This window comes from Anolis carolinensis, unplaced genomic scaffold, assembly GCF_035594765.1.
Source record: "Anolis carolinensis isolate JA03-04 unplaced genomic scaffold, rAnoCar3.1.pri scaffold_10, whole genome shotgun sequence".
Lineage (NCBI taxonomy): Eukaryota > Metazoa > Chordata > Lepidosauria > Squamata > Dactyloidae > Anolis > Anolis carolinensis.
The window spans coordinates 6,714,330-6,735,293 of NW_026943821.1; the positions used below are offsets into that span (position 1 = coordinate 6,714,330).

At 44.1% G+C, this 20,964-nt stretch overlaps 2 protein-coding genes across 2 annotated transcripts in view; one reads left to right on the forward strand and one right to left on the reverse strand.

The window, feature by feature from the left end:
- ccer2 (coiled-coil glutamate rich protein 2) overlaps positions 1 to 10,738 on the forward strand; it is a 28,625-nt gene extending 17,887 nt beyond the window's left edge. The window contains exons 4-6 of the mRNA XM_062962440.1: positions 5,225 to 5,293; positions 6,609 to 7,480; positions 8,919 to 10,738. Coding sequence (XP_062818510.1) covers positions 5,225 to 5,293; positions 6,609 to 7,480; positions 8,919 to 8,996 — 1,019 coding nt within the window. The 3' untranslated portion in view covers positions 8,997 to 10,738. The remainder of the gene's footprint in view (positions 1 to 5,224; positions 5,294 to 6,608; positions 7,481 to 8,918) is intronic.
- Positions 10,739 to 11,227: 489 nt separating this feature from the next.
- On the reverse strand, positions 11,228 to 20,962 carry nfkbib (NFKB inhibitor beta). Its single transcript, XM_003229344.4, has 6 exons — positions 20,097 to 20,962; positions 17,637 to 17,742; positions 16,360 to 16,588; positions 15,546 to 15,634; positions 14,297 to 14,530; positions 11,228 to 14,159 (listed from the first exon to the last, which is right to left on the reverse strand). Exons 1-6 carry the CDS (start codon positions 20,531 to 20,533, stop codon positions 14,121 to 14,123), a joined length of 1,134 nt encoding a protein of 377 aa, XP_003229392.1. The 5' UTR covers positions 20,534 to 20,962; the 3' UTR covers positions 11,228 to 14,120.
- Positions 20,963 to 20,964: the final 2 nt, after the last annotated feature.

Sequence of the window (20,964 nt, forward strand, 5' to 3'; positions counted from 1 at the left end):
TGGAAGGAGCAGATGGGAGACTGCTGGAGACTGGGGTGGTTAACCATGAAACCTCAGCAGTAACGTGGGAGGTGCAGGGAGTAACGGGAACGTTTGTGTGGGATATTACAAGCTTGCCTAGATATGATGTGATCCTGGGGATGGATTGGCTAGCTGTAGTAAACCCACAAGTAGATTGGGCTACACGTAAGGTGATCTTAAAGAGGCAGGATTGTTGCACTCTAAATGTTACTCACTCTGATATGGAAGGAGTGCCTGCTGAGTATGGGGAGTTCTCTGATGTATTTTGTAAAAGGGATGCGGACAAATTACCACCGCACAGGCCTTATGATTGCGCCATCAAGTTGGCAGAAGGTGCGAAATTGCCAGCAGGGAGGCTATATGCCTTGACTGTACCGGAAAGGCAAGCTTTGCGGGAGTTTCTAGATGAAAATTTAGCCAAGGGGTTTATTCGCCCATCTAGTTCTCCAACTGCGGCACCAGTATTCTTTGTAGCCAAAAAGACTGGGGAACTTAGGCTGGTCTGTGACTATCGGATCCTAAACAAATACACCATTCGGGATAGGTACCCACTACCCTTAATCTCAGAACTGTTATCAAGGGTGCAAGGGGCTAAGGTCTTTACCAAGCTTGACCTGCGGGGGGCCTATAACTTAATCCGTATACGGGAAGGGGATGAGTGGAAGACGGCATTTAATACGTGCTTCGGATGCCACGAGTTCCGAGTCATGCCTTTTGGGCTTTGTAATGCTCCCGCGGTCTTCCAGAGGTTCATGAACGATGTGTTTAGGGACCTAATTGACCAATTTTTAGTGATTTATTTGGATGATATCTTGATTTTTTCTAAGGACGAGAAAGAACATCGTCAACATGTCAAGCAGGTTCTGCACCGTCTGCGGGCTAATGGGCTCTTTGCCAAGGCTTCCAAGTGCGTCTTTCATGTGCCTGAAGTGGAGTTCCTAGGTCATGTAGTGTCAGGTAGGGAACTTAAGATGGACCCACATAAGGTTGACGCCGTCAACTCATGGCAAGAGCTAAAGACTAAGAAGGATGTACAAAGGTTCTTAGGTTTCGCTAATTACTACCGGGAATTTATTCCGAACTTTGCAAAGCTCACGGTACCTTTGACGCAGCTTCTGCGCAAGAAACAGCCATTTGTGTGGGGGCGGGAAGCTCACGAGGCGTTTCTACGACTTAAGTCTAGTTTTCAATCGGACAACATACTAACCCATCCTGATGTTGACAAACCGTTCGTGGTAGAAGCGGACGCTTCTAGCTACGCGTTGGGGGCTGTATTGTCTCAGAAGGATTCCTCAGGGACCTTGCGTCCCTGTGGATTTTACTCGCGGCAACTAACACCCTTCGAGCAGAACTATACCATATGGGAGAAGGAGTTGTTGGCGATTAAGGTGGCGTTTGAGGTGTGGCGGCACTGGCTTGAAGGGGCACGGCACCAGATCGTGGTCAGGTCTGATCACAAGAACTTAGAGCACTTGCAAACAGCAAAGAAGTTAAACCAGCGTCAAATCCGCTGGGCTTTGTTTTTCTCCAGGTTTAACTTCAAGGTGCAGTTCGTGGAGGGGAAGGCAAACTTGCGGGCCGATGCTTTATCCCGCAAGCCGGAATTTCAGACCAATGAGCAGGTAGTATGTCAGACCATCTTGCCTACTGCCTCTCTGTGTGTTGTAGATAATGAGCTTGGGTTACATGACCAGATCCTTGAGGCTCAGAAGGATGATGTGTGGACTCAGGAGCAACTGATGCTGCTCTCTGCAGGTAACCGTACCATACTGCCGCATCTCCAGGATCAAGACGGGGTATTGGTGCGTAGGGGGCAGGTTTACGTACCAGTGGGGGCCCTCAGGTTGGAGGTGATTAGAGCCCACCATGACGAACCCATGGCTGGGCACTTTGGCAGGTTCAAGACCATACAGCTTATCACCAGGAGCTACTGGTGGCCAAAGATGCGGCAAGACATTCTGCGCTTTTGTGACAGCTGCGCCGTTTGTCAGCAGAGTAAGACGCCTGTTGGGCGCCCTAGAGGGTTGTTGTCGTCTTTACCTGTTCCGGAGAGGCCATGGCAAATCATTTCCATGGATTTTATTTCAGATTTGCCTAAGTCTGGGGGTTATACTTGTATTTGGGTGGTGGTGGATTTATTTAGTAAACTGGCTCATTTTATTCCTTGTTCAACCATTCCGGCGGCCCCTACGTTGGCCTTACTATTTACAAAGCACATCTATCGTTTGCACGGAGCACCCGAGGTGATTATTTCAGATAGGGCTCCGCAATTTGTGTCACGCTTTTGGAAACACTTCCATGAGTGTTTGGGGACTAAGTTAAACGTGTCTTCAGCCTTCCATCCGCAAACGGATGGACAGTCGGAACGGGTTAATGGGCTCTTAGAGCAGTATTTGCGTTGTTTTTGTTTAGATCAACCCACGGCTTGGATAAAGTGGTTACCGGTGGCGGAATTTGCTTACAACAATGCGGTGCACACGTCTAGTCAGCATACGCCATTTGAGCTTACTTATGGTTTTCACCCACGGGGAGGTGTGGCGCCGTCGACCAATGTGGTCTCTTTGGACCCTGTGTACCGCTCTACGGAAATGGCTGCATTGCACGATGTTGCCCGTCGCTTACTGTTGGAAGCTAAGGCAACGCAGAAGACTCAGGCTGACCGCCACAGGCAGGCAGGGGAGGAGTTGGAAGAAGGGGATTTGGTGTGGTTATCTTCCAAATATATTAAGCAGGCTGGGGGAAAGTTTGCGCCTCGGTTTTTGGGTCCCTTTCCTATCGTTAAAAAGATTTCTTCCGTTGCGTTTCGTTTGCGTTTACCGTCTAGTTTAAAGGTCCATCCAGTCTTTCATCGTTCGTTGTTGAAACTTGATACCTCTAGTCGTCGTGGTGCTATAGCAGAGGGTATCACTGCCACTTCTCCACCATCGGGGGAGGAGGCCTTTGTGAGAGGGGATAGTGTTATGATTGAGCCTCGTGGCTCTGTTACTGACAGGCGTGGGTGTAAGACTCCTCGAGAGTCAGATACTCTCGAGGAGCGAGAGAGAAAAAGACTGCGAGACATATTTGCAGCACCATCTGATGAAGAGTCTTTCGAGGGGTTTACGGAGAGAATGGAGGAGGGGCAGGTTAGCTCGGAGGAGGATGAGATGGATTGGACTCGGGTAAGGGAGGAATTGGGTGCCACTGGCCATGATGGGGCAGAAGATGAATGGGGACCTTCAGGATCAGATCCATGGCTTAGCTGGAGGGATGGGACGGGATCCACAGCTGGAGATGCTGCTGGGCGTAGTCAGAGGTGTTCCAGCTCTGACGAGGAAAGTGATGAGGAAACGCCCGGGTTAAGGAGGACAGCTGACAGTGATGAAGATTTGTAACTGGCATAAAATGGGGCTTGAGAGCAATTGCAAATTGCGTTGGGCAAGGTAATCTGGGCAAACGCTTGGGATCCGTGTGTGTGTGGGACGCTTCCCTGAAGACTTGTGTGCTTTCCTGTGCTGAGACGTAAGTTGATTGGAATCCAGGGTCAGACGGCGGGAGGGATTGTGTGGGCATTTGTTTGTGCAAACCTGTGCTTACTCTTATTAGCTTGACCTTCCGTCGTCTTCTTGACGGACGCCATCTCCTGCTTTGAATACCCGGACTGAACTGACCACGGCTTGGCTTCATCCCCTTCTTGGACTTGGGAAAACTACAAACGTCTGCTTCTGGCTTTGAACTACGGAACGGAACTGGTCTACTCTACTGTTGCATTCCCTGGCTGATTTGTTCGTGCTGGAAATCCTGTCTGCTGTGTGTGTGTGGGAGCGACGCAAGTTACTGTAAACACTGTGTTGGCAGCAGAGAGGAATCTGCTGCCAATTAGCTGCATTCTTTGTATCTTTTGTTCTTGGCTCTCGTTTTGTTTATATTCAGGCTGAAGCAAGCAGTTTGTTTTTTACCCGGATTAAACTCCGGTTTAATCCGGGTTATCTTTTGAACATTTATTTTGCCCCTTTTTGCTCCTAAAGGCAAATACTGCCTGGCCCTTGTGTTTTACGGGCTTGTTTTGAGTTCTGTAACCTAATAAACTCTGTTACTTTGAATCTCGTGGCGTTCTGTCCTTGACACCTTAATTGCCTTTGTTCTGATGGCTTGCTCCTGGGCTGCAAGGATCAGGCCTTCTGTCTCCTTCTTCAGGGTCCCATTCGTGAGCCATAGCCAGGTCGTCTCCTTATCAGCTTTTCCTTCAATTTTTTCAAGGAACTTTCCATGCAATGTTTCGTTGTGCCAGCTGTCAACTCTAGTTTGTAGTGCGGTTTTCTTGTACTGGTTTTTTGTCTGCTCTGCTTTGAGGAGTTTCTGATTTTTGACTTCAATCAAAGCCGATTCTTCACTTTGCTTTACATATTCTACCAGGGCATGTTCTTCTTCTTCGACTGCTTGTTTTACTTGCAAGAGTCCTCTGCCCCCTGGTCTTCTAGGCAGATATAGCTGGTCAACATCACTGCGAGGGTGCAGTGAATGATGAATGGTTATTATTATTATTATTATTAATAATAATTATTATTATAACAACCCACAATGCCATCGCTTCTTGGCCTTTTGGCTAAGATCAAGGACCTGAACTACAAATCCCATGCTTCTGAATGGGATTGGTCTACAACTCCCAGCATCAAGTTGTGTGAGATTTGTAGTCCGTAACAGTGGCGTGTCATGGTCTGCTCTTGAATTGCTGGAATCCTATTTATATAGAGGATGCCATTTATCACAAACCCGCCACATAGTAAATGGACTGGGTCTATATTAAAATAATTTGAAATGTTTAATCAAACACTTGATTCATTTCCCTTTTTGTTAACTACCTAGACACACACATACACACATATATATACTCATTTTTCTGGTTGAATACAGAGCTTTCCCACAAATCCGCAGTGTGTTTTCTACCTACTGCATGCATGGTGGAGATTTTGGCATGAATGAGGTTTCTGGAAAGTAAATTTTAAGAGATATTGTAGTATATTGGGTCAATTTTCCTACTGAGGATAGGACAATTCTGACATTTCACCCTTGCCTTTACAATGTATGTCATAATTTCTATTGGAAAGAGAACAGCCCTTGTTTGCATAATCAGATAATCACTATAGCTTCTTCTTAGATGCTTTGAACTTGGTATATGTGATATGGATGGACATAACCTACTATTGTTTTGTGTCCATTTCAGACGAGAGAGTCCTTGCGATGCTCCATCACCAGCATCTCCTCTCGGAGCTGGAAGAACTGGCCCATCAAGGTTATAATTTTTTAATTTTCCTGGAACTTAATGAGCTGAAAGTCACATATATTCCAACTGCTTCTATACTGTCCTGGTTTCCCTTTCCATTTTCCTCATTATCTTTGATTTACTTCCATTCAAAATGTTGAAATCGTCTGTGCTTGGTTAACGCAGTAGGAGTGGATTGAATCTTACTGCTCCAAACCCAAACATATAGCTCAATGTTTGTGCCTGTTTTTAATTGATTTTGCTCCTTTTTTGACCACACTTGGATGCAGATCAGCCACATGCATCCCAGTTTTCATCTGGGAAATGCTGAAATGTATGAAATTGCTACACACAGTGGCTGAAAGATGTGATTCCTGTATCATTTCAAGGTGGAGGCATCTTAGGGGGTTTTGTTATCTGCATGGTATATTCCACACAGCTGTTAGATACTGTCAAATGAGATTTTCCTGACCTAGTTCTTGTGACATCACAAAAAAATTTCCTTCTTAAATGTAATGCTTTGTCCATGAAATCTTAGGCTCTGAGATAGTCTTGGTTAGAATTATTATCAAGGGTATACGTGAATATATATATATATATATATATATATATATATATATATATATATATATATATATATATAAATAAAGGGTAATGAAATTTCGGCCTAGGACAAAACAACAAAACTACACATCCCAGAAACACTAAACTTGGCAGCACAACCCCTCATCCATGCCACTACGTTCATACAACAAAAAGAAAAGAAAAATAAAGTCCTAATTAGAGGGAGAGGGAGAATTGTTTTTATCCAATTGCTGCCAGTTAGAAAGCTAAGCTCTGCCCACTTGGTCTTCTAGCAACCCACTCAGCCCAGGGGACAGACAGAGTTAGGCCTCACTTGGGCCTCTTCCCCACTGCCTATAAAATATAGATTATCTGATTTGAACTGGATTATATGGCAGTGTAGACTCAAGGCCCTTCCACAAAGCTATATAACCCATTTATAATGGACCTAATGTAAGGTAAAACCTTTACCCTTTACCTTAACTACCACCAATTCCTCAATACTTTATTTCCCATACCACCATACTTCACCACAGCAACGCGTGGCCGGGCACAGCTAGTAATAAATATAATTGTAATTATAATTGGCAACCCGATAAACTGAAGATCTCCAAGTCATCCTATACTCCACAGGCCTGTTCAGGTCTTGCAAACTCATGGCTTCCTTGACTGAGTCTAGCCATCTATAATGTGGTCTTCCTCTTTTCCTTCGGCCTTACTAAGCATTATTGCATTTTTTAATGAGCCATGCCTTTTCCCATTTCTCTCTGTTGGTCTTTAGAGAATTTAAAACATCGCCTGGGCCACGACGCCTGGGAAGGAGAAAATGGTGGGCAGGAAGAGGTGAAGAAGAGGGACACGAAACCCATCTTCCAGAGAGAAACTACCACTGAGAAGATGAGCGAGCAAAGTGGAGAAAGGAAGGAAGAGGAGCTGAAAGAGTATGAGAAGACAGAAAAAATGAAAGAGAAGGTGAAGGAGGAGAAGGTTTCCGAAGGAGAGGCCCACCGTCAAGCTTTGGAGGAGCAGGTCAAGGAGCTGATGGAGGAAGAGGAGGAAGGGAAGAAGGAAGAGGAGGAGGAGGAAGCGAGGAAGAAGAGGAGGAGTTCCTCGGAGACTTGGTCTTCTAAGGAATATTTTGGCCACGTCAAGAGCAGAGGTTCAGGTCAGCCCAAGATCAGGGAGGGGATGCTTCAGGGGGACCAAGATGAGAGAAAAAGGAATGGCTTGGTCAAGAGGCGCTTCAACCTGGAGGAGGAGGAAGACGAGAGCGATGAAGAAGAGCCGAGGAAGTATCACCACCGAGGGTTCAACGAAGGCCGTCACCATGACTGGGATGAAGAGGAGGTGAAGAAGAGGCCATACCTGGCCAAGCGAGTGGCTGAGAAGGCCAGCGATGAGGAGACCTCTCAGTTTGAAGAGGAAGAGAAAGGAGTCAAGATCTCTAACTCGCAGAGCCACCTCCATGGAGGATTGAAACCATGGCAAGAAGAGCAAGAGGAAGAAGTAGGTGGGTCAAAGCATAGGCACCACCATAAAATCAGTGGTTTGGACCTCAAGAAGAGGCATGAGAAGGATGCCATGTACCTGAAGGGACGATATCACAGCCACGATGCGGAGGAAGAAGAAGAAAGAGAGGCCAGCTCAGATGAGGTCAGTATCCATTCTCCATGATGTAGTGGACAGGTTCCTTGAGGTTTGACTTCCTTGTTGGGAAGGCAAAGAGGTGTACTGATGTTTGAGATGGAGACCCTTATGCCAACTCTTTGAAACAGAGCACCATTTTTCCTGAGCATGAGAAGTTTCCTGACTCATAAACAAAAATTCCAATTCCAAGCATTGCATCTTGGCTGCAATAGTAATCTGCAGTTAGATAACCTTCATGTTTCCCTTTTTGGCAGGGACATATCTAATTATTCCTCTGTTGTCCCATTTTAAATGAGCCCTGATAGATTAGAAATGAATGGCTACCTGTGCTGATTTTCTAATATTTAGGACCTGTGTTCTTTCTAGTGTTTTCATAATGGTGTTGTAGTTGTGTATTGTATTATATTGTAGCATGGAAAGGAAAATACAAGGAACTGAACCAAAAAAATCTTCATGATTGAACAAATAATATAAATCTACTCTTTGTCATAACTGTTCCTGGAGGGAGGGAGGAAGAGGGAGGGGGAAATGGATAGATATAAGCAATAGATGTATAGAACTGTAAAGGATAGAATGTAATCAATAGAAAGTGTTTTTGGGGTAAAAATAATATATTGTTGCTGCTGCTCAGTCGTAATATATTGTTGGATATATGCAATTGTGACAATGTTGCAAATTAATTACATCTAACCAAATTAATTTAAAAAGTATTTTATTATAGCACTAATATCCATGAATAAGATATACCACCTCTCCATCCTCAAATACAGTAGAGTCTCACTTATCCAACACTCGCTTATCCAACGTTCTGGATTATCCAACACATTTTTGTAGTCAATATTTTCAATATATTGTGATATTTTGGTGCTAAATTTGTAAATACAGTAATTACTACATAGCATTACTGCGTATTGAACTACTTTTTCTGTTAAATTTGTTGTATAACATGATGTTTTGGTGCTTAATTTGTAAAATCATAAACTAATTTGATGTTTAATAGGCTTTTCCTTAATGCCTCCTTATTATCTAACATATTCACTTATCCAACATAAACTGGCTGGCAGAACTTTGGATAAGTGAGACTCTACTGTAATCTTTAAAAATCTAAAGGCATGTCATGTAGAAGATGTACATGACATGTACTTGTTTTTGGCTAAAGCATGTAGCCGTGGATTCACACCTAAACATTAGGAATAATTTACTGATTGTAGGAACTGTTTATCAGTGTGATAGACTGACCCTGAGGGTCTTGGCCTCTCCTTCTTTAAACAGAAGTTGGTTGGGCATCTTTCAGGTATGCTTTAGTTTTGTAATCCTGTGTGGAAGAAGGAGAGTTAGACTTGATAGTCCTTGAGGCCTCTTCTGACTTCTGATTCTAAATCAAAACATTTTTGTCCAATGCAGCTAATGAGGGGCCCTCTTCTCTCACTATTTCTGTCTACAGAAACTGAAGAAGCTGGAAGAGATTGAAGAAGAGTTGAAAATGGCTGCTGAGAGGCTTGAGAAACTCAAAAGGGGGTAGCCCTTCCACTGCTGTTTTCGGGAACAGAGTGGGCAGCGAAAGGGATCACCTTCTGCCCAGTCTTTCCCCTCTTCCTTCCTTTGCAATCTTTGTAAATATATCTTCTCTCTCTCTAGCTTGGCTTTGGACTGTTAATGGAGCTTTCCCTTGCTTCGAAAGAGCCCCTGTCCCCAACCCAAAAAACCACAATCCCTCCATCCCTACCATCATCTTCCCCTAAAGGCAAAAATACTTCAATGCCCAAATTGTTCAACATTTGGGGAAACTAACTGCTCTTCAGGATTTGCTTGCCTACTTGCAGGATACTTGGCATACTCTAAAAGCTCTATGCAGCCTTGTTGTTTTTCACCTCTATAAACACAGCAGGAAATGGGGAAACTTGAGTCATTCAGATATTTCCGTATCGTGGTTTGAGTGTTGAAATAGGATCCTGGGAAACCAGAGTTTGAATCCTCACTCAGCCATGGAAACCCACTGTTGAGCCAGTCGCTCTCAGCTTCAGTTGAAGGCAAAGGCAAACCCCTTCTGAACAAATCTTACCATGAAAAATCCACAACAGGGTCCCTTTAGGGTCGCCATTAAGTCAGAAATGCCTTGAAAGCACACAATCCCTTACGATCCACCTTAGTGCTTTATGGTTTAGGAAATGAAACCCAAGAGACTGGAGAAAGTCACTCCTCACACGCCTTTGCGACTGTAAAAGCAGGGAAGACAGTCCTTTATCCATATGGTCGGCCATTAATATTAATGTGAGCACCAGGAAAATATACATTGATTCAATGTATTTCCAAGGGAACCTGAAGCCCTGAGCTTAAATCCAGGCCCTCAAATAGTCACATCCCCTTCCTAAAATAGCATCATGGGGTGGTTTCCCATCTTTTTAATTTTTCATCCCACAAAAACTCGCAATGCAGCCCCTTAGGCTTAGCTACTGGCAGTAAGAGAATTCTGCCAAAGCATGCTGGCATTTTCATGGTGGACTTTGGCAACACCAACTACTGGCCATCTGTCGGGGGTGCTTTGAATGCGATTTCCTGCTTCTTGGCAGGGGGTTGGACTGGATGGCCCATGAGGTATCTTCCAACTCTACTATTCTATGATTCTATGAATATTTCCCACCCAAGAACATCTCAATTTGAGTCTGGCCCATGAGTTCACAGCAGTTCCCCATGAACCAAAGGAACCCGGTGTCCACAGAAACGCTTGATCCAAACGCCAAGCTTTTCACCTGTAAGACAGGTGTGTGCCTCCACAAATAAAGGTGGAACTCTATCAGAAGTTTGGTGTAGGTAGTTCCTAACTCCAGCATTCTCTGAAGGGTGTATTGCAAAATGTAAATGTTCCCCCCTCTGTAGGCAACAACTTAAGCTCCAGGATTAAGGCAGGGACTTTTTTTGTAGTGTATAAAAGGAACCCCCTCCCATTAATGTCTTACCTCCAGGTTTTTAAACTTAGTTTTGCTATGGCAGTAATCCCCCAGCCATTCCTTGACCCATTTTGTATTCACTGCTTTGTGACTGTTCAGACTGAAATCTTCTATCTCTTTACCAAACCTCAGCTGCCTCTTCAAGCATCAGTACAAAGGCAGAACCATTTTGGGAAGATGCCTTATGCAGTCCTGGGGATATCTGGTTTGTTTACCTGCCTAGGTATTGTTCTGCTTGGATACTGGCAGCTGAGGCAAGGTTTGCTTTAATTGCCAGTGTGGAGTCAACTTAATAAAATGATGATTAAAAAAATAAGTAGCGTGTTAACTGGAATTGCCTTGTGTCCTTTTGTGTCATCTTAATACTTTTAAGAGCCATAAACCCTCTTTGTGTTTTGAGCTCAGCATAATTCCTCAACTGAAATGAGATTGAGCACAATGTGGAGAGAAGTAAAAAAAGGTAGAGACATGGAGGGATTCCTCCGTGCAAAATGCCACTTCTTTCTAAAACCTCTACCTGTACATTAGGGATATTTATACCTCTTGCATTTATTTACTTTTCCAGCCCTGTGATGATTCAACCAGGAGCCTAGAAGGTATTCAAACAAGCTCAGCTGCGGCCATCTAAAATCTAATTGCTTCCAATGAGGTTTCCCCTAAAATATTCATTATATTTAAGCTCTGATTTTCCAACATATGCAGGATGACCATCTTGTTGTCGTCCCATGTTTCAAACTTACTGGTTTTCCATCATATATGGAGAGCCCTATCTCAATTTGAAAACAAACACACATACACACAAAGGCACACAGAAATCCACAGCTTTTAATCCGATCTGTTTAAAGAGAGACCTACATAAGACGATAAACACAAAAGAGGCATAGACTGAACTGAGTCACAGACGTGGAATAAAACACAGGAAAACCACACTGTAGCTTTGAAACAGCAAGCCACAGGGAAGGGGAGAATACATTTTTGAGATTGGGATTCAGAGTTTATGTGCAATGCCTGACAGTTTTCGTCTTTGATGAATATACAGAGGCTGGGTATATATTTGAATGAGACAATGCTTAATCTATCCAAAGAACCCAGTGCATTGGGCAGCTTCAAAATTCAGCTTATCAAATGCTGGCAGAATCCAACCATTCTTCTGTGCAGCCATGGCACCATCTCCCAAACTGTTTAGCACAGGGCAAAGTGAAGCCCTGTTTATGCAATGGACTACAGCTCCCAGCATTCCTGAACTACTGCAGCCCACCAGTCTACTTTCTGAATCCCCTTATCTCTCATTCCTAGTCTAAAATTTCAACTTCTGGAAACAATCAATGGCCTACTCATCATTGTGGCCACACATATGGCCACAATGATGGCCTCTGGCTGTGCTCAGCCTCCCAATAACCATTCCATCACTTTCTTTTCCCATCTCCAAGTTTCCCTTTTTGCTGCTTTTAAGGGTTGCAGAAGTCCCAGGGCTCCACCTCAATGGAGGAGCCTAGGACCATGGAGAAAGCAATGTGGAAAAGTTATATACAATGCTGATGGAGATACAACCTTTGTGCCAACAGAGCTCAGGGTGGCAGATGGAACTGATCAATGCACACACTCTGGCAAAACTGATGCCCCTCTACAAAGAGGAAATGGAGCTCCTAACCACTGGTTATTCAAGAACCCTAGAAAATTAAAGTTGGGAGTTTGTCACAGAAGGGATTTCCCCCTCTTAGGAGGCAGCAGCTGAAACTGAGGAGACTCCCAGGAATTTCATTCAAGGCTCCCAGCCTGGCCTCGAAGAAGAGTTTTGGAAAGTTATCTTTTTGGCACTGCAATGCTGCCTAGGTGGATTCTGAGAATTGTAGTCCCCAAAAGCTAACTTTTCCAAACACATCCTCCCAAAGGAAGAGCTGACTTAGAGAAGGCAGTGCTTTCTAGTTGGCTGGCCCAAGAATGTCACTCCACTGGGACTCTTATGTTCATCCCGGATGGAAAAGTTTGCATTTTCTAACCTCCCATTGCGGAAAATAATAGGAGCTGCACTGCTTAAAATCCCAGTCATCACTCTCTGTCCTTTTCTGAATTTGGAAAGAAACAGAAGAATATCCCAAGAGTTTGATGTGAGTAAGAAAAACTAACGGATGTGCACCGCTCTGGCCGTTTCAGTTTTGAATTGTGGCAAACCTCTCGTCCGACATTCTCTGGAATTCCCCTTGCAGTTGCTGGGCAGCCAATAGTGAACTATGTTTCCTTCCAATTCTTCCTCCCAGCGCTGCTAAAAGTAGTTCATTTGGCTCCAATAAATATAAATTGTGGCAGAAAGAAAAATGTATAATAGAGATGGAGAAACTGTGCTCCTACTCCAACTTCCATGAGCCTAAGCCAGGCATGGGCAAACTTTGGCCCTCCAGGTGCTTTGGACTTCAGTTGGTAAGCTGTTAAGAATTGTGGGAGTTGAAGTCCAAAACACCTAGAGAGCTGAAGTTTGCCCATACCTGGCCTACGCCCATCCCAGGCAAGGCTCAGGAATGCTTGCTGTTGGGTGCTGGGGACACCTTTAAGGGTTGCAAGATCCCCATGTCTTGATATATACAAAAGGCGGGGGAAGAAAGTAGCATGAATCTAAAGGGAGGATATACACACGGGGAAAGCAGGGGATGGGGAGAAATAATATATCCAGAAAGAGGTAGGTCGAAGGCCAGAAAAGCATCTATGCAACTAAACTCAGCCCTGTGCTCTCACTAGCTCTTATAAAGAACCGCACTTGACAGTGGTTTTACTTCTAGGATTGTAAAAAAAGAGAGACAAAGGAGGGCTATGGCACCTAGCCTTGGAGGCAAATTACCATAATGAAAAAGTCTTTGTAAGCTCAGAGTCATCCCAGGATCCATATCCTGCCAAAAAGCAGTCATTGTTCCACCAACTGCCACCTGCCCTTCCCTACTTAGGACCCAAACCTTGCCCATCTTAAAAAGGCATGAAAGTGAGCTTAGAACTGGAGGAACAAAAGGAGCAAGCATGGCACAGAGCATGCTGGCATACTGACCCCAAATCGCCCACAAAGTGACATGTAGTACTTAGGCCTGCTTTGAGTTGAGAGACAACAGATTCCGTGTTAGAAAGAACCCCCATAAATCTAGAATAGTTCACACTTCGGGCCTAGATATGGACTATTGTCCCAGCTCCAGTTTTCACTGAGACCATGCTTAAGACAGAGGCAAGATGCAGAAGGTGGGAATGGGAAATATCTAAAGAACAGAATTCTACCTCAAGGCAGCTAATACCCAAAGCCAGGCATAGACAAACTTTGGTCCTCTAGGTGTTTTCGACTTCAACTCCCACAATTGCTAACAGCCTCTGGCTGCTAGGAAGCATGGGAGTTGAAGTCCAAAACACCTGGAGGGCCGAAACTTGCCCACACCTGCCCAAAGCACATTCTTCATTGCTGGATATCAAACATCAAAACAGACAGAAGCCACAAGGGCTTGGGAAACCAGACGGGAAAAACAAAGCAACCACAGAGGTTACGTCGGAATGGGGTGCCAGGATCTGCTCGAAACTTGCAGCCCCGCTTCTTATAAATAATACAAATCTAGCTCACAGTGACGATGCAGTTGCTACAGAAATCACAGCCAGCTGCCACAGGGGGAGGTGTGTTGCGAGAATGGGGAGCCCCAGGAGACAAACAGGATCCCCTCGAACTGGTCTTCCTAATGCCCACGGTTGATGACGATGTCGTCATACTCCTCCTGAGGAAGAACAAAGCACCGCCAGTTTTACACCCAGAACTAGGTGGAGCTCACCGTTCTTCTTTGACATAATCCCATCAGCAATCCCGTGGCGCATATATTCCAAACACGGTGTCCCTTCTTGGGATAAAACTCACCTCGCTATTGCTATCCAGACTCTCCTCTGAGTCCCAATCGGGCTCCTCTGAGCCAAAGGCTCGCAAAAGCTGTGCGATTTTTTCGTTGGGCCGGTGGATGGCACTGTACATGGGGGTGTAGCCGACGTACATCCGGGCTTCGGGGTTGGCTCCGGCACGCAGCAGGTGCTCCACCATTTCAGGACTCTGTGCCTCCACAGCCAGGTGAAGGGGGCTTCGACCACAACTCAGCTCCTGCAAGGCAAGAAACAGTGAGGGAGATTCAGACGAACACATCCCACTAAGCTAGTATATGCTTGTGTATGTGTGTGTGAGCAAACCTGTCAATGATTATTTATGAAAATAAAAAACTGAATAAAGAAATTTCTATTTTTTAACCTCTAGGACAATGATGGCAAGCTTTTGCGCTTGGTGTGTCAAAATTCACCAAAAAACCTAGCATGACTTGGGTGGTGTGTCACTTCGAGAGAGAAAAACCATAATTTCGCAATATGTATAGTTTAAATAACAAAAATGTATAATAGTAATATATAACTGTATTTAATAAATCAAAAACTATTTACTACCCTTATTTCCATGTACAACGATCTATGGTACCTCTTGCAGTTTCCACGCTGATTTCTCTCTATTCTAGTTTCAATGTAGTCTTGAATAATGAATAATATAATAGTAATAATATGATAATATACTACTACAATAATAGAAGAATAGAATGATTATATATATATATATGCATGTGTGTGTGTGTGTGTAATGTGCATAATTCCCATGGAGTAAACAACAAAACCACTGGACCAAATCACATCAAATTTGGCCACAAAAGACATAGTCATCCAATCAATCTGCAGGCAGCAGCGTGTCAGCTAAAATGGCTAGGCATCTCAGTGCTGACACACGTGTCATACGTTGGCCATCACTGCTCTAGGATGTCTAATTCTTCCAGCATGACTATGTAATTGACTTCCATTGAAAGGTAGCCACAGAAGTGCATTGTGAGACCTAGAAATCCCTAGGGATTTCCTCTAGAATGTTCTTAGGTCTCCCAGCATGACTAGAGAAAGTTGACCATAGAGTCACACTCTATGTGAGATTCCTAGAGACCATTTTAATCAGATCCATGAACAATTCATCATAATTCTGGTTCTCGGGAGATGGTATAAAATTATCCCTGTGGCAACACCGTGGCTTATGGTTCTCCTGAGCATGACAAACACATGCACACATAATCAATAATATTGCCAAAACTAACCGGTTTGTTGATATCTGATCCTCCAGAGACCAAGAGACCGACCATGTCCAAGTCTTTCCTCAAGACTGCAAGGTGCAAAGGGGTGAAGCCTAGAGAAAGCGAGAGCAGACAATTATCGCTTGAAGAAACAATGCATTTTTCTTGTTACAATTAGATAGCATGCATGTAAACTTTCGCATGAATAAATTATACAGATCAAATGTTTCACTGCTATCGAAATGATCTCAGTTATTAAGACTGAGGTATATAAAGCTTAGTAAATCTTGACTAGGAGCAGCAAAACCACAATTACTCTTTCTATTTCCCATTGGATTTCAATCTAGACCTTAAATATTTAGGCCTGAATCTAAGGCCCCTTCTACACTGCCATATAATCCAGATTATCAAATCAGATAATCCACATTATTTACTTTGAACTGGATTATGTAAGTCTACACTGCCATATAAGTCAGTTCAAACTAGATAATCTGGATTTTACATGGCAGTGTAAAAGGGGCCTAAGGTCAATCCCAACTACAGCAGACATGGAGACGCGTTAAAACTCAAATAAGTAATGACTAACTTGGAGGTCTTTCATTCAGAAGGGTAGCCATAAGTCAAAGTTGTTTTGAAGGAAATTATTACCCATTAATGCATTCCTCAAAATGAGAATTACCAGTGGCCTTAGAAAACCTGCACTGATTTTTGCCTCTTTGCTCATTCCTGCCCCCTCCATAACTATGATGACTACAAACTCGTGTATTTTGAGCCTCTTGTTGGTCTTTTGAGAGGAGAATGCAACTTATTCCTGAAAAGGAAAATCCCAAAAAGATACCATCATAGTTGGTGCAGTCCAGCTGGGCTCGGGAACTGTTCCCTTCGCAAGGCCTTTGCCCCAGAACGGGTGCCAGGAGTTGCTGGGCGCATTCTCGCTGCCCTTCCCGACAGGCCAAGTGCAGTGCTGTGTGGCCGCCTTTTTCCTGCACGCAAAGGCCAGCTCCCGCAGACACCAGCTTGCCCACGAAATCAGAAGCCCCCAAGATGACTGCGATATGAAGCGCCGTCTGGGGACAGAGATAAGAATGAAATCATCAGCCTGGAGCAGTGTGTTTTCCCCCCTAAAGCAGGCATGGCCCAAGTTTGTCAATACCTGCCCTAAATACTCTCCATCTGTATTTTAAAACCTTAATTAATGGATCTGCATCTAAGATTGGTTTAAATGTCTAACTTTTTATATACCAGGCCACATTATTTGTCCAAGACCAAGTCTGACTGACTGGCAGAAGCCTCCAGAGACCGAGGAAGAGATGTTTCACATCAAATGCAATCTGATTTTTTAAAATTGAAAATGCCAACATGCTCCTTCACTAAACTATGGTTCCTCCTCAGGCAAGTTTTGGCAATATGTGACTTTTTCTCTCTGTGGCTCTATTGGCACTGATCATTTAGCTCCAAACTGCTTCAGCTAGAAACAAACCCTCACCAAAGTGCAGAGAGGAAAGCCCTTAATGTTCTGTGATTTGTATATTACATGGGCCTCAAGCCAAGTTCTAGGATTTCCTATATAATTATCTGCAAACAGCATATTTGGTCCTAAACAGCTTGGGATCACAGTATGAGAATTGTGTTGTACTCCCCTATAAACTAGATCAAAACCTTTTCTAGATACTCTTCTCCAATTACATCTTCTTTCAGAGATGAAGCAAGTGATAAGTAGAGAGAACGCCTCTATATTGTAGCATCTTTCTAAAGAGCTCAGCTGAGTACCTTTCTAGGCCACATGGGAAAACTGCTGTTCTAATTGATAGTTTAGCTAGCATCTTGCTATTTAAACTTGTTTTTTGCTCCAACTATTTTTTAAAGAATGTAATTTCCCTCCTTTAGCCATTATTTTTATTACAATTTTAGCTTTGTTTTATTTACTATTTACCAATTGCTCACAAAATGAACTGATGACGGAAAAACTGGTTATACTTCTTTCTAATTAAGCAAGCAAAGTGCTACATTCTTTTTTGAGTTACAGAACAAGGCCATTATGTTTACTGCTGCTGCAGCTTTGAGGAATGAAGAAACACATTTCTTACAATGTAATGCAGTGTCTTCTCAACTCACCTGTCCAAGGTCATTCTGAATGTCCAGGTAATCCGTTCCTTGCATGAACTGGAGGATGGAGTCCAGGAAAGCCTCGTGTTCATGGATGACAGCCAAGTGGAGAGCTCTGGAGGCAACAGCAAAGAAGAGATACTCAAAAAGCGCAAAACTCAGCTGCATGGGAACATGTCCAATAAAGAAATGGGAACTGAAAGAACAGATCTCATGTGTACACTTTCCTGGGTCAACAATGGAACGTGATCCAAACTCAACAAGTTGAGAAAGAACTGCAAAACGGCAGTATTGTAAAGTCTGGAGGGGGATAGGGATGGTTATGTCATTTTGCTTATCATTCAATTGATGTTTTCCCCTCACCCTGGGATAACCCTCAACTTTTCCATAGGTCATATCAAAATCCAAAGGTGCCCTCAACGTATACATGAGGATGACTTATACATAAGTATATAAGGCACGTGGAACATCAATTCTTTTTATGTCGTAGATGCAACTATAGATATTTCAAAATCCAAAAAAACCCTGACATCCAAAACACTTGAAGTTCTGAGCACTTCTCAACATGTATTGAAGCAAATTTGGAGTCTTGGAAGTATTTCAGACTTTGGAGCATTTTGGATGTCGGAATTCTAGACAAGAGATGCTTAACCTGCCTTAAGAAAAGCACACTACTATTGTCACTATTACAATTACACATACTGCATTTACTCAAATCTAATGCTCACCTTTTTTGGCTAAATCACCTTGTCAAAATTTAGGTGCACATTAGATTAGTATAACATGATAATCTTAGTGCTGAGCCAAAGCATAAAGGAAAATTGCTTCAGGAGTGTCTGGAGTTCCTATTTGAGGGATGTCATCTCTAATTTATTTGCCATGGCTCAATGTCATGCAATGCTGGGATCTGTAATTTGGTGAAGCATCAGCATTTTTGGCAGCCCCCATGATCCCAAACTACAGGCTCCATGATTCCATAGTATTGAACCAAAGAAAGTAAAGTGGATTCATTCCACAACATAGATGCATCTCAAGGTTTTTATTTTTGTTGCTGGAAGCTTTGGTGCTCTAACACTTTTTTAAAAAAAAGAAGGAATTCTAAGCAGGCAGCAACTGTAATGGGCAGATTACAAAGAATGCACCTTTTGCTGCTGTGTACTACATTTGTCAGTAAATACCCAAATTTACTCAAGTCTAATGTGCCACTGAATGTAATGTGCACCTCAATTTTTAAAACCCCAAAACCAAGAAACAAATTATTTGCTGGCTAATATAATGCACAGCAGCAAAAGGTGCACTATTTGTAATATGCCCATTACAGTTGCTGCCTGCTTAGAATTGTTTGTTTAAAAACAACTGTGTCAGAATACCATAGCTTTGAGCAATGGAAAAGAAACCTTGGGGTACATCTCTGCCACAGAATGAATCCATTTTAACCGTCTTGGTCATGGGGGCTGCAGTTTCACAAGGCCTTGAGCTTTCTCTGCCAAAGAATGTGAATGCCTCATCAAACTACAAATTCCAGGATTACATAGCATTGAGCTGCAGCCATTAAATTACAGATGACATTCTTCAAATAGAAGTTCCAGGTGCTCCTGAAGCAGCTTCTGCTTTGGCTCTGCACTAAGACTGCTGTATGATGCAAATCTAATGCAGCACTGGTTTTGACAAGATGATTTAATCAAAAAAGCTGAGTATTAGATTTGAGTAAATACAGTGCTTTTTGGTTTCAGGAATTTGAAAGTGGAGGTGCGCATTAGATTTGATGGCGACACAATGCCAGACACATGGTCACGAATAAATGCAGCCTGATTGAAATGGTGGCAAACTCCCGGCATTCTGTGTGACTCAAAAATGCCTGAATAACTCAAGGCTAAGATCTGCACTACGGTTGTTCGCCCAGTACCGCTCCCTTTAAAGGGCAGAGTGCTGTCCAGTAAGAAAGAAACACAAAACAGAAATGCAGGCTTGGGCAAATTTCGGCCCTCCAGGTGTTTTGGACTTAAATTCCCACAATTCCTAATAACCAGTAGTTTGCCCATGCCTGCCTTAACACAATGGAAATGAAAATGCTGAGATGGACACTTGGCACGACACTTCTCAACCATGTCCCAAATGATGACATCCATCAGAGATGAAGATTAAAAGTGATCTGCAAGAAAACGCAGGAAGCAAGATTCCGGTGTTGTGAGAAGAGAACCAACATCAGCAGCACAGTTATACACCCACCCCTTAGTGCAGGCATGGGCAAACCTCGGCCCTCCAGGTGTTTTGGACTTCAACTCCCTCAATTCCTAACAGCCTACCCGCAGCCAGTAGACCATTAGGAATTGTAGGAGTTGAAGTCCAAAACACCCGGAGGGCCAAAGTTTGCCTGTTTCCTTCCAACACGATTTCCAGTTTAGCATCATCACGGCTTCCCTCCACAGAGCCTAAGCAGGTTCGGTGTGGCCCAGCCACCTTACGTACGTATCGCCATCTTCAGTGACAAAGCCCAGGACATGATGGAGCCAGGCCTCGGGGGTCACTGCCGTCGCAATGGGCCCTTCTTCTTCACCTTCGAGGTGCACGGCCTGGACTCCATCCGCGATGCAGCTAACGTCCTCCTCTCCGCCGCCCAAGGAGTCCCCAATAGCCGAATCCAGGCGCTCCAGGTCCTCATCTTTTTCAGCCAGGGCTTTGTGGGAGTCCCTGGGGTCGGAAGTCACGGCTTGACAGTCTCCAGGCCCCATCTCCACGTCACCCTGGGCAACGACAAAACCGCCATCTTCCTGAAGCTGGCCCAGTTGGCCTTCGCTGAGGGAACCCAGCCCGCTGTCACACCAGTCGTCGCTTCCAGAAGTCGAGTCGCCTCGCTTGGGCGACCTGGGCCCGCTCTGAGCCACCTGCCCTTGCAAATAGGCCATGGAGGGAAGAGTAGGCCTCAATTATACCATACAGGCCTACACTGTGGGAGTAGGCCTCAACTACTTCCAAACAGGCCTACTATGAGAGTAGGCCTCAACTGCCACCCAGGCCATAAGAAAGGAAAAAGAAAGGAAGCCCCAGTCACTGTTCAAAGCGCTGCTCTAGCTTCTTCTGCCATCGAAGGGGAATTTGAGCAACCTGGGGAATCCCCACACAACAATCCTCTGTCGCAGTCACAGAGGCATGCCGGGATTTGTAGTCTTTTTCCGACTAACATCCGGGTATCTTGCTTTTTGAGAGGCTCGTTTCAGGCGCCATTTTGTTTCCTCTCTCAAAGTGGGGCGGGTTAGAATATCGGCGATTGGTCGGCGCTGGTGAATCTCTAATAAGCCGTGACGTCACTTGTTGTGGTCTCGCGACGCACGGTTGA